The sequence below is a fragment of the Scomber japonicus genome, chromosome 22 (genome assembly GCF_027409825.1).
Source record: "Scomber japonicus isolate fScoJap1 chromosome 22, fScoJap1.pri, whole genome shotgun sequence".
Classification (NCBI taxonomy): domain Eukaryota; kingdom Metazoa; phylum Chordata; class Actinopteri; order Scombriformes; family Scombridae; genus Scomber; species Scomber japonicus.
In genome coordinates this window covers 9,529,513-9,546,946 of record NC_070599.1, presented here as the reverse complement: position 1 = coordinate 9,546,946, position 17,434 = coordinate 9,529,513, and the positions used below count along the sequence as shown (strand labels likewise).

Genomic DNA, 17,434 nt, shown 5'->3' with positions numbered 1-17,434 from the left:
TTTCAGCACCCCGGACAGCGATCATGGCTCCAATGGTGGAGGAAGGAGCTCAGCTCGGTGAGTCTAAACTAGTCGATTTAAAACAGGTGTGAATGTGTGTGTTGGTAGTGGTAGCCCTGGGGTTATTTATTTCCCCCCAAAAAAGAAAAAAAAGCACGTAATTCATCACATGTGACTCATTTGAGAAGTCTTTGGGTTATTTGTGGCTAGGGGCTGATTTATTACTTTTCATTTACTCCAATTTTTTGCCACTAGAATGGTGTGAGAGGACAAGAAAGTCAGAGAAACCTGTTTTATGTGTGAAAGTGAAGGACTCTGACCAATGTGCTGTGGTTTTACTGGAAAATATACGTGTTTCCAGCCTCCATTTTGCAGCTAAGCCTGAGGGCAACAGCTAATGATGAAGAAAACCAGCCATACAATAGGGCTGAATTAACCCCCCCTCCCTCCTCCTCCTCATCCTCCCCCTACAATACTTTATATAAAATCTACTTGTTATATTGAGAGTTTTCTTGTAATAAATAACAATAAAAAACTACCACCACAACCAGCAGGGGTAATGCCTAGAAAGCACCTGTTTGTTTTCTTTATTTCCTCGCGGTTCAGTAGCCCCCTCGCCGCCCACCCATTGCCACATCCATCTGTCTTCTGTTGTTGTCTTGAAAACCATTCCACTCAGGACCATAGACTGAAATATTGATGAAAGTAAAGAGAGAAAACAGTATGTACATGTGCTGCGAGTTCCATTTGAAATGAGTTTACTATCCTTTTCTATTGCTCACCCACTGATAAGACTGAATGAGAAGCAGTTCCTCTACATCAGTAATACATTTTAGATGGATTCTTTGCCTACTACTATTACAGTAAAAGTACAGTATACACTTAAAATGAACAGAATAATACCACATAGTAGGAAATCGCAATAACATACATATGATGAGAAACGGCTCCACAGGAGATAAAACTGTTATCACCTTTGTAACTCCTTAATGTCAATTATAGAGCATCATTTTGAAAATATGAAGAAAATTAGAATTATGGGTTGCTTTGTGTTAAGGTGGCACTTTCAGCATCAGAATCACCCAGTCAACGTGGCAGTTGACTGGGTGATTGATGGGGTGAGAAACAGTTGTTGCAACACTGCTCATTTTCTGATGATCTAATGTATGTGAACCACAGCAGATTTGACCTGATGGAAAAGATTCAAAATACATGCCTGATCACCCCGACCCTCTCACCCCCACCTGCTTCTCTCTTGCTCTCTCTGTCTCTCTCTCTCTCTCTGTCTTTGTATGGGTGTTAACCTGAGTGCTTTTCCACTGGGCTGCCCTCTTAACTGCAGGAAATGGTCTGTGTTGCCTCCATTGGTATAGACCTATTAACTCTGACTGCATGAGAATGCAGTATGATTGCTGTTGAGTCACAGTTCAACACCACAAAACAAAGAACTGAAGCGCTTAGTGACAAACATCGCTGAAATATGTCTCTATAGTAACATTTTAGTGATACTACAGGACGCCAAAATACCATCAAAAAGAAATTAGGTCCTTAAAGCACCACTGTTAAAAAGAAAATGTGATTTAAACAGCGCTGTTAATTTCTTGTGCTGAGCTTGAGTAATTTCATCCATGCTCCAGGAGGAATATAAATGAGTGTAATAATGTGACTGTAAAACAGGGCCACATTTCTTGCTGTCAATTATGGTATTATCATTACTGTGTGTCTTAAAGCATTTCAGATTTAGATTTGTTCTGATTAAAGCCACAATTTATAATCCCTCCGTTGAGACATTTTCAGTGTGATAAAAGAGCGTATTAAGTCATTTAGAATAAACGATAAAGAAATATATGCAGATTAGATACTGAGGCGAACAACCCTGCCTATGTAGTTCGGAGTCAAAGAGAAAAACTGGAGTAGCCATTTTTATAAACCTGCTGTCAAGAAATTAAGCAGCCAAATAATGACGTTATGTAGTTTTACTGACAGTTCAATCCTTACACCAGCTGCTTCCTGTTGATATACTTTAACCAAGTTTGGAATATGAACACTGTAATGATGACTCTTCATCAGGGTTGATCAAAATGTGTTGTTTTCATCTCACTCTGACTCAAAACTGCAGCCTGCGTCAGTCAGATACAAAATGGATTCAGTTGCCTCACTACAACATTTACATCTGTTGAGGTTATGCAAGCTGAAAAATGCAATGTTGTTTGTTTCACAGTATTTGTTGGAGTGTGAAGTCAGACATTTTTAATTAATTTTTACTCCTCTTCCTCCCTCTCTCTCTGCCCTCTTCCATAGTGACGGTCCCAGCAGGTGTTGCTGTGATGAGTGTCTTCGGCCTTGTCTTCACTGTGTCAGCCTTTGCATGGATTTGTTGCCAACGTAAAGACACCAAATCCCAGAAAACACCTCCTTACAAGTTTGTGCACATGCTCAAAGGGGTCGACATCTACCCAGAGAGCCTCAGCGGCAAGAAGAAGTTTGCTGCATCTAATGCCACAACAACTACCGACACCAGTAAAACTGATGTAAACGGTAACTGCCACACTGTGGCGCCAATGAGTCCTAGCAGCGCAGGTAAACTGGCATCAAGTCCAAACGGTTCCAGACAGACTCTGCATCTGGACCTGGAGAAACGGGATCTGAATGGCAACTTCACCACCAAACCATTTCACCACCACCACCAGAAGGTGCGGAGCTCCCCGGACCTTGAGCTGCCCTCTCCCCATGCAGGGTTTACCCAACCTGGGGTGATAGACCGCCGTGACCTCCCTTCACCGTCCAGCACCCTCTCCAGCCAGGCGCCCACCCCAGCTGTGGACAAGCCCCAGGCAGATGAGAGAGAGGCCGGGCTAGGGACCCTCCACTTCTCCCTCGAGTACCAGCCAGAGAAGAAAGCTTTCATTGTCCATATTAAGGTACTAAATGTGTTTGGTCTGCTGTTTATATGTGTGTGTGTCCAAAAAACACATTTCACACAGTTTTGACTGATTCACTTTTATTCCAGGAAGCCCATGGCCTGACCCCAACTGACGAGCAGTCGCTGACCTCTGACCCCTACATCAAGCTGACCCTGCTGCCAGAGAAAAAGCACCGGGTGAAGACCAGAGTCCTGAGGAAGACTCTTGACCCTGCCTTCGATGAGACGTTCAGCTTCTACGGGATCCCACTGGCCAGAGTATCAGAGTTGGCCCTTCACTTCATGGTGCTGAGCTTTGATAGGTTCTCCCGTGATGAGGTCATTGGAGAGACCCTTGTCCCCTTGTCCGGAATCGACTTGTCAGAAGGGCGTGTCCTGATGAGCCGAGAGATCATTAAGAAGAACATCAAGGTAAGATTAGTACAAATCCACGAGTTTGACCCCTTTGAATTAATATTTGCTGTTTTATTATTAGACTTCCTTTGAGTTGAATAATTTGGGTTTAATATATGTGCATTAAGTTGAAAGTGAATTCACCACAGGCAATAACAACAATTCCCGTAACACTCAAGCTGACCACGAAATCACTTGAAATTCCTAAATTGCTCCAATAATGACTCATCATTTCCCTTCATTATAAAAGCATTGCAACAGCACAGTTTAGACTAATGTAAAGCTTCCCATTACAATATAAATCAGTGCCTAATAAACCTCAAAGCCATATACTAATAAAAACATAATGTTTAAAACATACAGCATTCTAAAACTCATCTAAATGCAAATTTGTCACATTGTATTACTTGAAACCACACTGAAATATTTCATTAAGTGTTAATTTGACAAATGCATCACATAAATTCACTTTCCTCATATATTTACGTCTACTTAGGATAGCAAAGTGTTAATGCCAAATACTTTCAAAGTCAATGAGGAAATCAGATAGAAAGTGTATCGCTCTGTGTAGACAAAGAGACGGGATCTGTTGCCCCAGTATGGATTTGCAAGCTGATACTGAGGTGTGGTGTTGGGCTTAAATGGATTGCTGTGAGTTAGGTGAATTTTCTCTATTACTCGTTTCAGCAGTTTTTGCTTTTATTTCATTGTCCTTCTTTGCCAAATTCCTCAAAAGCTGACTCTTCTGAAATCCTGCAGCATGAGTAGAAATACCACGTTCTTTATTTCATTAATGCTTTGAAACAGCTGTAATTGAAAAGATAGGACGCCTGAATTATAGCAACTTTCTAATGAAGATCATTCCAGATCTTAAGCAGTATCTGTAAACTAAACAATAATGCTGGAACTGCCACTGTGAGGCTGTCACGTGGACATGTACATTCCCAGGGGTGTATTAAATAGACGAAGTGATATCAACACCATTATGGATCTGTGGGCTGATGATCAATAGACTTCAGCTCCAGACTGCCTGTTCCTGGCATCTGCGAGGACCACAAATTTACTGTAGTTCATTTCCAGTTTTTCCTTTTGGAGAATGATCTTTGCTGTACTGATACTGATAGGAAATACCCACATGTATATCTATATGTGTGTATATATGCAGTCAAGCATAAGCAGTGCTGTATAGATTGGTACTAGAAAGTTCAGCTGTACATTTGCAGGTGGAATTTGAGATGATATTGATGTAATTTGAGATTCGTTGGATGATCTTGTACTCTGCTAAAATGAAAGAAGCTGTGCCTACCAGATGGGAACAGATATATTCATGCACATTTATACATTCCTAGGAGGAAATGTGAGCTATCTGTAATATCTTGAAAGATCTCTGATACATATATAGTACTCCAGAGAAATGCTGTGAAAGTGCAAGCCAGATTCTGAGAAATATAAAAGGTTCATTCCCTCTGAGCAGAGCTCTTCCTTTATTTTCATCATCAAGAGGATAATATTTCTTAAACTATGTTCTGCTGGCAATTCCATTTCTCATTTGTGTCCCAGGAGAGACAAATCTTATAAACCTCTGCTGCATGGAGGGGTTGTGCTGTCTGAACCTGTTTTGTGCGATCAATTGAAAATTAGTTTAAGACTCTGTGATAGTGCTTTGCAGTGGGTTATTTCTGGATGATTCTTTTGTAAGATTAGATGTTTGCAAGCGAAAAGAGAAAAAAACTATTGGTGCTGTTTCCACTGCAGCAAAATGGGAATAGACTTGTGTGCAAATAAAAGTGCACAGAATTTGTCCTGATGGTGTAACAGGAATCATATTTACACACTTTATTGACTTTTTAGGATGCATGAAGAGGTTTTGCTGAATTCTTTGAATATGGGATGTCTAGTCTGTGTTTTCTAATAAGATGCAGCCCCTTGCTAAAAAGGGTGGTGGCTCCCTTTGTCTGCGTGGCATAGATTTAGTCTCAGTGCTTAGTGCTGGTGTGTGTGTGCCTGTGCCTGTGAGCACATAGCAGTTCATGGAATCAATAGACCATGTTTCAGGCATCAGGGCCATCCACTTTTTTTATATTCTAATTGAATCCACCCCAAAGACAACAACAGAACAGACTCATTTTTTGATTTTTTTTTTTTTTTGTCGAGTCACTTCTCATCTGAAATAGTGTTTGTGTACTATGTCTCCTGAGGAGTGATATAAAAAAACACAGATGTGTGTGCAGCACACACACATCTGTATTTTCAGAGACCTGAACATCAGGTCAGGGGTAGAACTTGTGTCTCCGTGTGCCACTTTTCATTGCCATGGCAACTATGAGCAGAGGCGTAAGATCCTGTTAGGCGTGATCACAGCATCCCAGGCATCGACCCTCTTGGGTGTAGACACAGACGTGGATGTGTTTGTGGAACGGTAACACAGTGGAAGCACGAATGCGGAGCAGATTAAGGCACTTTTCAGTGACACACTGGTGCTATTTATGCTGTGAGAACACACCCTGTAAGCAGGTGATGATTATCTGTTTGACAGCAATGTAATCATCAGCACTGATACTATTTACAGTACAAATAGCTGCGGTTTTCACTACAACATTGTGGATAGTACCTTATTAAATACATTTTCCAAGTTACTGAATATATACAATATTTTATGTATTTGATCTTCTAAAAATTAATTCTTACTTAACAATATATTACCAAAAACATTTTTTGAATGCAGCATCTGTGGTAAATAAGCAGGGTTCAGACAAAAGGCAGGTTTAAAAGTGAAAAACACCTTTTGGCAGGTTTTGTCTGCTATATATCTTAGTGTCTCTTCCTCTCTGCCATTTCACACCTGCCATCTTTTTGCTTCACCTATTTTGCTTTATCTATTTCACACCCATTCTGTCTCCCACCTCTCACACATTTACCCCTCCCCTGTCTCTCCACAGAAGTCCTCCGGGCGAGGCGAGTTATTGCTCTCCCTGTGTTACCAGTCCACCACCAACACTCTGACTGTGGTCGTTCTCAAGGCTCGCCACCTGCCCAAGATTGAAAACAACGGACCCACAGGTAGATAACTTCAATCTACTGGATCGCTATGTGGTGCTTGTGTGCACCATCTGACTTCACATAACAATAAACAGATAGGACCAAAGTCATGTTGCTCTTCCTGCCAAGCAGCCTAGAGTACTTTGGATGCTGTGATAGTTGCCATAATGACACCGCCACCGCACCGAAGTAATCTGATCAGGATGTGATAGAGAGCACTTTAGTGACAAGCATACACACCCATCCACACACACACACACACACACACACACACACACACACACACACACACACACACACACACACACACACACACACACACACACACACACACACACACCAAGTGTTTACACAGCCAGCCTCTTTTGTCCTCATCACTAACATCCATCATTTCCGCTCTATCGATTGTCGTATTGATCTGGCTTAGGAATAATATGCCACTCTGCAACCGCAGCAGGGATGGATAGTTACCATGCTTTTTCTTGCTTCCTTCCTTACTTTCTTCATCCACTCTTGTCATCCTTCTCCTCTAGATCCATACGTCAAGGTGAACCTATATCATGGAAAGAAGCGTGTCTGCAAGAAGAAGACCCACGTGAAGAAATGCTCCCCCAACCCGGTCTTCAACGAGCTCTTTGTCTTTGATCTGCCCTCTGATGAGGGCCTGAGGGACACCAGCGTGGAGCTGCTGCTGATGGACTCAGACACAGGCAACTCACGCTGCCCGAACACCGTCCTCGGCCGCCTGGTAATGGGCACATCAGTGGTGGGCACCCCTGGCGAGCACTGGCGAGAGATCTGTGACCACCCGCGTCGCCAGATCGCCAAGTGGCACGCCATGTCTGAGGATTAAAACGCTGGGGTGTTGCTGGATTCTGTCATCCCTATCCAATCTGGTCTAACCGCAAGAGGGATGGAATGAAGATTGGCAGGATTTAACGTCCTACTAGCCAGTACCCATTGGACTTTCAGTAAGGGCGGGCGGGAAATAAGGGGGAGGGGACTTTGATGTTGTGGGGAGGGTCATTTGAAGTGATGTCATCATTCAATCAATCATTCAATCACTTATCTTTGAAGTTATTGGGGTTCAGCTGGGGGAGGGCGGGGCATGAAAAAGGAAACCCCATAGCTTTACACGATCCCAAAGACTGTCACTGAAAATCACTAGGTAACATGCATCATCATCTACATGGCAACAACCGATTGTCACGGTAACCGTGTGCAGTGCAGAATGTCTTTAATGTCGCTATTACTCTTCTTTTCTTCTTTCTCTTCTTCTTCTTCTTCTTCTTCTTCTCTTTCTTCAGCTCTTCCTCCTATAAATAGTAACCTAGTCCATCGTACAAAAACCAGAAACAACCACATCTGACAATGCTGTAAAAAATGTGGATTATTAAAGTTTATTTTATAACAACAATGTTTTATTCATAAAAATGTAGATTGTTTTTATTTATGTTTTTGTTTTGTACTCTTCTGGTTGATTTGTTGAACATGTTTTGTAAGTATAAGTGGTATTTCATATATCATTACTTAAGTACAAGAAAGCCTAAATTAGGTGGTTTGAGAAAAGACTGGAACAGACGGAGTGCACTGGGGACAGTAGCTGTGGATGAATTTGTGTATGCGTCTGAGTGTGCATGTGTGTGTGTGTGTGTGTGCGTGTGTGTGGGTTTCAATATGAGAGTGCTTGTGCTGATGCGCCTGTGCAAGTGTGTCTCTGAGTGCATGTGTGTTATATTGTTTACTGTAGGTGTTTTGTCCCCCTTACTGTGAGCACAAAGACAGCTGAAATGTAAATGTATGTACCTTACTATAAAATATGGCAAGTTCTGAGGAAAAAAAAAAGTGACTTTGTAGTCTTTATTTCACAAGTATCTGTAAAGTGCATGTGCATGTGTGCATGTAAATGGAATAAGTTGAGGTTTTGGTGGTTTCCCATAAAAAAAAAAACACTCAGTGGATCGTTGTATTCCAGGTAAGAGCCCCTTTTAAAATCCTAATAATACTACAATACATAGTCTAGGATGTAGAGTGCATGCATAGTGCAGTATGAATATGTTGTTTTTTTTGCATAAAAACATAAGTAAGTAATGTTTCAAAACTTTTTAGAATCAAGACAGAAACTCACATATCATATTGACACTAATATTAAAAACAAAATCAAATGATACCCAGCCCTATAATGAAGAAAGAATATGACAGTATACCAAATTAGGGACAAGTAAAACACAAGCGGGAGAATATAAAAATAAATAATATGACACTGATATTGAAATCAGTTCCAGTTCCAAGTGTGACATTTAATCAATGGGGGCAAATATACAGTACACACAATACTGTTTACAAATGATGTGTGTACTACACAGCTTCACAAACTGCTCTGATACAGTATCTATACAATACCTATCACACAGTCACTGTTTTATTTGAACAATGTCTGCGTGCATCTTCATCTCCAGCACCCAAGGGATGACATCATTGTGTCCCTTTCCAAGGCTGATGATGTAATAACTGCTGAGTAGTTAAGTGCTCTAGGATGAAGTCATCATGTCTGAATTTAATATCAGCTAAGTGGTTTGGTGAGGGAAGGAAGCTGGCTCAGCACGCTTACCTCACTCCTTTACTTCTTTCTTTCTTCTTTTATTTCATAAAAACACAGATTAAACTGAAAAATATATAACTTTATAACCTCTCTCTCTGTATCCTCCCTTGTCTCCTCCCTATTCCAGTGTCTAGTCTTACACTGAGTTACATCATGTGTTTTGGACATTGAGCCTCCGGGAAAGCAGGATGTTCTGTCACTCTGTTGTTTCTTAGTGGATCTGACCTGTGAGGTCGTTCTGAGTCTAGCGTCTATTTAAAGTTTGGCTGTCATTCTTCGAAGCAATAAAATAGACCTGTGCAACGTGCAGCATCCCTTCCATCCCATACTCCTCGCCTCCTCTGCCTAACCAATTACAGTCAAGCCATTTCGCTGATGCTCTTATGTTACGACTCATTGTCCTGAACAAGGTCAGTGTCCTCTAAAAGGACATTTTGGTAATTGTGGCAATGATTGCAAGGCTTTATAATTAACAGACTGGAAAGGTACTGAAACATTTCTCATCCCTGGAAGAAGATACAATCTGGCTGGATTAAAACATGAGTAGAATAAATAACTACTGTTACAATTAAGTGATAACAGCATTAAATGGTGTTAAAACTTCACTAATCTTCTTTTTTTGGTAATAACCGTGTAATGTGAACAGTATCACTCATGCTGATGAACCCATAGAGAACTGAAACCACACTCAGTTCTTCAGAGTTTTCTAGCATCTTTCATCTTATTATCATCACAGTTTGCAACCACCTGGTTTTCATTCAGTCTTACAGATCTCATTAATGTTGTCTCCAGGAGCAGCAGCAGGCAGCTGTTTTTGGCACACACAAAAAAATAAAGGGTTAGGCTATGTCCAGTGTTAACTATCCATCCTGTACAAACAGCAGAAAAATGTAGTTAGCTATGAACATTGTCGAGCATTTGGCTGCTAAAGACCCAGATATTTCCCTCAGGAGTTAGTGGAGGAGACCAAAAGCTTTATGGACACAAATATCTCATACTGAATGCTAATGTTGTTCTATGTCCCCTGGACCATTAAGTTTAAATAAGAAACTCTTTGCTGGCGTATTTGCTACATCAACTTTATATCTTAATAACATGTCAGATTTGTATTTACCACTTATTGCACTACTTCTAAGTGGGCAAAAAATAATTGAATGCAGGTCTACTTTCTTCCCCACTCTAATTTGCACCCCAGAATCAATTTTTGGTGACATTTTTGTAGAGTTAAAACCAGGCTGAATGATTTCTCTAATGAAAGCCTCCCACACCCCATCATCAAATCCCCCCTCTCTCTTGTGCAGGCATATTGATTGACTTCACTATCTTGTCAACAAGTCCTCCCCACCATTCCCCCAAACAGCCCACTAATTCTACTTTTATGCCTTTCTGTCTCCCTTTTTACTATGCCTATAATTATTGGTGTGTGCCCTTTTTTGATGAGAATACCGAGCAACAGAATACAATAAAAGATAAAATGTTGTTATGAAAAGAAGACAAAAATGTCTGAATCAATAATTATAAAAAGAAAAAAAAGAAAAAAGGAAGAATAATAAAAGCGAGGCAGAGACATTTTTATAAAGATGGTTTTGTTTTGACAGCAAATGTAGTTTCATTATGCTCATACAAGCTTTTTGAGTATTCGGGGAAGCATATTTTGATTTATTTTGAACTTTTCATATCACATTAATTTAAAAGCCATTTCATAGTTCATAAATATTATACCTCCCTATGAAGATAAACCATATATGTTAACATGCTTTGTCTTTGTGTGTGTGTGTGTGTGTGTGTGTGTGTGTGTGTGTGTGTGTGTGTGTGTGTGTGTGTGTGTGTGTGTGTGTGTGTGTGCTTAGGTGTATTGACAGTCAGCCCAGTAGAGCAGATAGCAGTTAGTCCCGCAGGATCTCATCAAAGAAGCTCCTTCTGTGATGCAGAACCAGACCCCTTGCTCTCCAGTTGTGGTCCTCCCACGTGCACCTCATGTACATCAACATGTAGTCTGTCTTCATCCTAACATCTGTCCCAGTGAGGTCAAGTCAGTTTGTGTCTCACAGGAGGTACAGAGAGCCAATCTCTATGAGCATGAGTGTGTGTCATCTGTCTAGTGTACAGAGAAGGCAGTGAGTGTGTTTGTGTTTGTGCATATGATTGTGTACAAGAAGGAGATTTGTCCTAATTAGAAGACTTCTGAGAGAGTGCAAAAACCAAATTAGAAATCGGCTCTTATTAATGCGTTTCATCACCATGGTTGAGCAGCATTCCTTTCATTCAACATCATCTTTCCCTTTTTACTCTGCAACAACAGACTACTGATGAAAAGAGAAACAGCCGCCATCATTAATTAATTACCACAACAACAACAACAACAACAAAAAAGCTGCATAAGCCTAGATTTCTGGTGAATCGGAGTATGCAAAGACAGTGATACTGCAAGAGTGGAGGAGGAAGTAGATAGATGGTTGGAAGGGAGGAGGAGGAGGAGGTGAGACAAGAGTCAGACAGCCTGACAGGGATGGAGGGAGGTGTGGAGAGGGATGACACAGCGCCTTGGTCAGATATGAAGGAGAGGCGAGCGAGGAAGGCGAGGGGATTGAAAAGAAATTGATGAGCATGGTAAAAGTTAGTTGAGGACACCGGTGAAATGAGTCTGTGAATAGCTGATGTGTGTGTGTGTATGCGTGGGTTTGCAGACAGCCATATAGGTGGATATCTGAGGGTCGTTTGCGGCTAATGAAAAGACAACAAAAGCCTGTAAAGACGAGTGAACCCGATGACTTCAGCAGAATACACAGGAGGACTATTCAAAGACTTGTGAGAGGTTGCTTAAAGGTGAAGCACAGATAGAGTGTTATTAAGCCCAACATCCTCTTTTGACCAGCTGATGAAAGATGAATCTAACATAATTGACAACTACAACAGTACACCATATTAAGCAAGTAATCCCTTCTTTAGTTCCTATAAATTACACTTTTGACTACATTTTCCAACATGTTTGCTAGTGTATGCATGGTTTTAAAAGTCTAACACTCACCAAAACATTAAATTCGACTCCAACACATTAGAGCTGTCTGCGAAGATTAAACATTAACTTCAACATGAGCATTAACAATCAGATTAATTAGAATATTAGTTCCCCATAATTAGCATGTCTTTAGCTGCACTGGAAAGTAATCAATCCTCTATGATTAAGACATTGTATTCATCATATCATACTTTTATTATATATTGATAATTTGTCACTGGCTGTACACTGCATTATAAATTCTTCATGTCAAGTGGTATTTTGTAAAGTGATATTTCTTTGTCAACCAAGCATCATAGTTATGCATATACAGTATTTGTAAGTGAAGTAATGCTTCACTTTAAATTTGCTCTGTTGTGATGCCAGCAGAGGAGAAAAGGGTCATATTTATATAACCTGTTATCCGTGTAGTATCTTTACCTGAGGCAAACTGTGCCAGTGTGCAGAGAGGCAGAGAGGACAAACAACAGAGAACGAGTGGGAGAGAGTGAGAGTGAGAGAAAGAAATCAGGGGAAGGGGAGAGAGAGCAGATGCGTGGTGACAAAACTTCAAAGGAGAGAATGAATTAATAATGGGGACAACATTCTTACATAATGATCCATGTTGCAAAGTGTTTGCTGCAGATTCTGATTCAGTAATGTTAATGTTATGCTGCTAGGGGCCTCTCAATCATCATTGTCAGTCAACTTCTGCAAATTAAGATTTCTTCAGTGATTTTGGTCACGTCATAAGTTTTTTACAAGAGCCCAAATTATACACAGGGGTCTCCTCCCCTCCAAAACAAATGCACGCAGGGATTAAGACTCATAAAAACATTGAATAAAGCAGTTTCATATTAAATATCAGTGTTTCTCTGAGACTGTTCGGCAGACACAAGGCATCCAGGAGGGGCTAATATTTGTTCAGCTTGTTTCTCTGATTACTTAAGATCCAGATGTTAAATGACTAAAATCCATTATCTGGTGAAATTATATGCTTAGCAACGAACAAAGTCTTAAAAGTTTATTGTATAAATGTGACTTAAAACTGAATAAAAATCAATTTACGTGTCACAATGCTGCCAGTTTAACTTGTATCCTTACATGCTTTACTAGATAGCCATGCATTCAAGATGATCACCATTTTTTATACATATACTATTTGGTATATGAGGGAGTATAGTGCCTCTGACAGGCAACCAAATGAAACAGGCTGATACCTTATTTTACAGTGAGTAATTATAAATATGCATGACATCATACTGTGTTGACTGACAGGTAATTCCTTCTGTTACATCAAATTGACCGTTAACAAATGAGTTTGGATAACTTTTGGAGAGCCTCTCCACAGGGTAGTCAGGGTAGTCTGTGTCTGACAATTCTGTAATTGTACAAATGAGTGCAACACTATCAATGCCCCCCAAGTGATATTGTGTTATTCTTTTTTTTTACACACACAATGCTGATGTCCCCATATGATCTGTCTGCCTGCGGTCCTCAGATGCTCTTCTTTGAACATCAGACTCTGGAGGCATCTTTCCTTTGTTGATAACCTCTATGCTATTCTCATACACTTCCAGTTAATCTCTCCTTATTGAAATCACCACAGGCCCAAAGTAGAGTTGTGGTACTAGTGTATAAAAGCTCCTTTTTGATCACATATGTATTGCACTATGCTCAGCTATCCCCACTGTACAATTCAACCCACTCTGAGTCACCACCATTCTTTTGTCCTCCGGAGACTTTCTAATCTTTCATGTGATCCTCTTTAAAACCGTCCGTATGTCTGTCTGTGTGGAGAAATCTGTCCCCAATGCCTTTTAGGATGAAGGGGATGAGTCATCATGGAAATGACCTTCACTCAGACAAACGATTAAACAAGTTTCACTGAGACCTTTACGTTTGGTGCACACACTGCATACCACTACACAGTCTAAACACACACATTATTACACACAATTTTAGTACATGTTAAAAGCACCCCAGATGATCGACTCACTGAAGTGACAATAACATTAACCATCTGTCTCATTTCTGACGTGTACACCACAGCACACATAAACACACACACGCTAATTACCTCATTTTAATGGTGACTGAGGGGTGCCTATTAGTCAGGTTGTGAGAGCACAGAGAAATAGATTAGTTAGGGGTTGAAATCATTAGGGGGAACGAGGCTGGCATTGGGTAATGAGAGAAAATAATAGCTTTTGGGGAGTTACAGAAGAGCAGAACATGTGGTAAACAGAATGTCAGCGTTCATTAAAAGGTTAGATTTAGACTCTTACTTTGACAAAAAAAGTAGCAAAAAGTTCTCTCAACCAAGCTGGTCTTGGCAGATGGCCGCCTGTCATTAAGTGCATGCTCATGGAGGAATGCTGGGTCTCTGTAAATTAAAGAGTATGGTGTAGCTCTATGTGAAAAGTGCCCTTACGTAACTGGATAGAACTGACTTGACAATATCTAATTAAGTAGTGCAATGATCTGAAATGTACGATTTTAATATGCCATTAATCTGAGATATGCAGCCCAGCACAGTGGCTCAAAGTCTGTAGGCTTTCTTTCTATTCAACATGCAGTTTCACTGATTACAGGCAAGCAACACCTAAATCAGCTGCTTTTGTGTTTGGTTGGAAAGATAATCTGCAGATTGTGGACCTTCCACGCCCCATTGACGGCTTTATTATATGCAGTGGTACATGCAGCAATCATCTGTCCATTCAAAATCAAAATTAGTTCCTGATTGCAACAGGTAACACAGAAAAGTCCATCAGAAAATACACAAAGCTTATAGAGGGATACAAAGTTGAACTGGGTCATTCTGGGTTGGTTAGCATTGAAAAACTATAGCTCCCATGAAAATGTAGAGTATGTGCATTCTTGTGTCATCTTAAGATGGTTTTGTCCATGTCCATAACATTCACAAAGACTCTCTTCTAATGTCATTTTTTAATCCTCTCTGCCCCGCTGTTTCTACAGACATGTTGAAACAAGTCTCGGCCCCTCGACTCGCCCACTCATTTCTTTTGTTGAGCCATGACATTTAACTCGCAGTGGTCTTGGTCTTACAGGATTTTTTTTTTCAGAACAACTTTAAAAACAGAAATATTGAATAAACAACAGTATTAGATTTTTTTTTTAAAGTAGCATTCTTATATAGACATGATCATCTTTGGACTAACAAGTCATGTTTTCCTGTTATAGCAGTTCTTCACAATACTTGAAGGTGAAAATGAATGTCTCTATCTAGCTTGAATTTCAAACAGAATATATTACTTTAGTACTGTTATAAATCTGAACAATATACTTTGTCTCTCACACTAAAAGAAATACTGTTTCTGATCTGATAATGAATTGCATCGTCTACTCAATCCAGCCAATCAAGTCACAACTTGGGGCTTTAAAACCATCGACAGATCGAGTAAAGGATCCATATGGGTTGCCATAGCAACGGCATGAAGGCCACAGGTGCCCATGATTGAGAGACGTAGCAAAAGAGATAGACAATAAGATCCTGTTGGGTTTACGAGACAGAGCAAAGCTACAAGCACCTGGGGACTTGCGTGTTTGTGTGTGTGTATGAATGTGTGTGTGATTTGGGTGCACACAAACACAAAAGGTTAAAAACAGGTTCCTCGATCTTTTGCCTCGACATCACCTTTGCTGTCATGGCAACAGAGGGCTTTAGTGGTTCCATGGTGGGAGGGGTGTGAGAGATACAGTGAGAGGATAACATATGGAGGATTAGAAGTTGGAAGTGAAGGAGGAAGCATGTCGGGCAGGGGGCAGGAGATTGATAGAGTGGGGAAACGGAGGTGAGAATGGAAGACTGAGGAGGCAAATAACTTGGTCAGCCATTGCGGTCTCGCTCTGTCAACCTAGCGGGGAGGCAGAAGAATTGGGAAGGAGGCTCAGTGAGATAATGGGCATGAAAGGAAAGGCTTGGCATGAATGCTCTGATAACTTTTTTCTTTCAGTGACAATCCCCAGTGTTGAAGGCTTATCTTTTGTTTTCACTGAACAATATAAAACATTGGGTTGTAGTTGTGGTTGTAAAAGTAATTTATAAAAATACATAGCCTATATAAATACAACAGAAAGAAAATTGAAAAAAAAATAAAAGAGAATAGATGTGAGGTGTAGAGTAAAGCTGAGGCAAACATAAAGGAAAAATTCACACAGAGGAAAGGAAGAGTGGAGGAGATTAACAGCACAATAGACGCTCAAAACAGTGAACAGTCTCTTGGGTTTACTTTATTTCTGTTGTCTGCAGGGACCATAGCTCATGAGACAGACAGAGGGAATGCACAAGGAGGCAAAATGTCAGCCTTGCCTCTCAATCTGGTCACCAACACAAAAGATCTGTGCACCACAGATGGCATAAATGGCCTTTGGAATATAAACACATTTGATAGATTGACTATTAAAGATGGTGCATGAAGGAGTTGCTATGTGAAACAGTTTAACATATGGGTTTATGCAGCTATGCAGTCCCTGTTGGACTAAATGCTGTGACTACACTTTTGAGGATTGTGTAGCATGACAATCATCTCATTTAGAGAACATCAATTTTGACACAAACCATTAGTATTTTTGAAATGTATGTTAGTCAAGCCTAGCCCATTTTTTCACATCTAGGGCATTAATTGGAAGTTGTGAGTTGCATTTTCCAAACAGCACAGACATTGGCATTAGACAAACACAAAACAACACAAAAGCTCCAATAATCAGCACTTTAAAAGAGAAAATGACTTTAAAAAAAAGTAGAAATACATAAACATTTGAATAAATAAGGTAGAACACAGGTGAACATAAATGAATAAACATTGATTCTACAGCATCTGTGCAATGTTGCTACGTCTTGATCATCTGTGTGACGGCTGCTGAAACTAAGCTATTCTTATCCTTGGGTCTATAAACCTCTGTCCAGTGAGGAGAAGCTTGAAATCACTATGCAAAGGGTGAGAGTCGTCATTTCAATTCAAGCTGGTTATCCAATGTAACTGTCTGCTGTACAGGAACACTGAGCTACGCTGTGACTCACTGATCAGCTTAGTAGACCATTTAACAATATGATTCGGAGAGTTTCTGTTCTTTAAAGATAGTTTCCTAACCATGACATTATAGGAAAAAAGGTAAATCAATTCTGTAAAAGCATGATAGAATAAGGTCATAAGGTCAAAATTGTCAGTTCAAAAGCAACCGGTCTGAGAAATATGTGTGCATTGAAACTGCTGAGGGAAAGCTAATATGTTTGCTCTGCAATGAGTGCAGCTCTATCGCAAAGGAAATATAACCTGCGGATGCACTTCAAAACAAAACACCCCAGCTTTGATGCTGTGTATCCGTCGGGTTCAGATGTTCACCAGCAAAAAATCCAAACTCTAACAGCGAACACGTTGTATCAAGTGTACATACATAATGAGAATAATAGCCCAGGGAAATGTCCCCGGGCCCTTAGCTTTTTGACAATGTGCCC

At 40.3% G+C, this 17,434-nt stretch overlaps 1 protein-coding gene across 1 annotated transcript; it reads left to right on the top strand.

Annotated features, from left to right (window-relative positions):
• Positions 1 to 23: 23 nt before the first annotated feature.
• Positions 24 to 7,208, top strand: syt4 (synaptotagmin IV). Its single transcript, XM_053343447.1, has 5 exons — positions 24 to 57; positions 2,302 to 2,921; positions 3,011 to 3,334; positions 6,256 to 6,376; positions 6,889 to 7,208. The coding sequence occupies exons 1-5, from the start codon at positions 24 to 26 to the stop codon at positions 7,206 to 7,208; spliced, it is 1,419 nt and encodes a 472-aa protein (XP_053199422.1).
• The last annotated feature ends 10,226 nt before the right edge of the window (positions 7,209 to 17,434 follow it).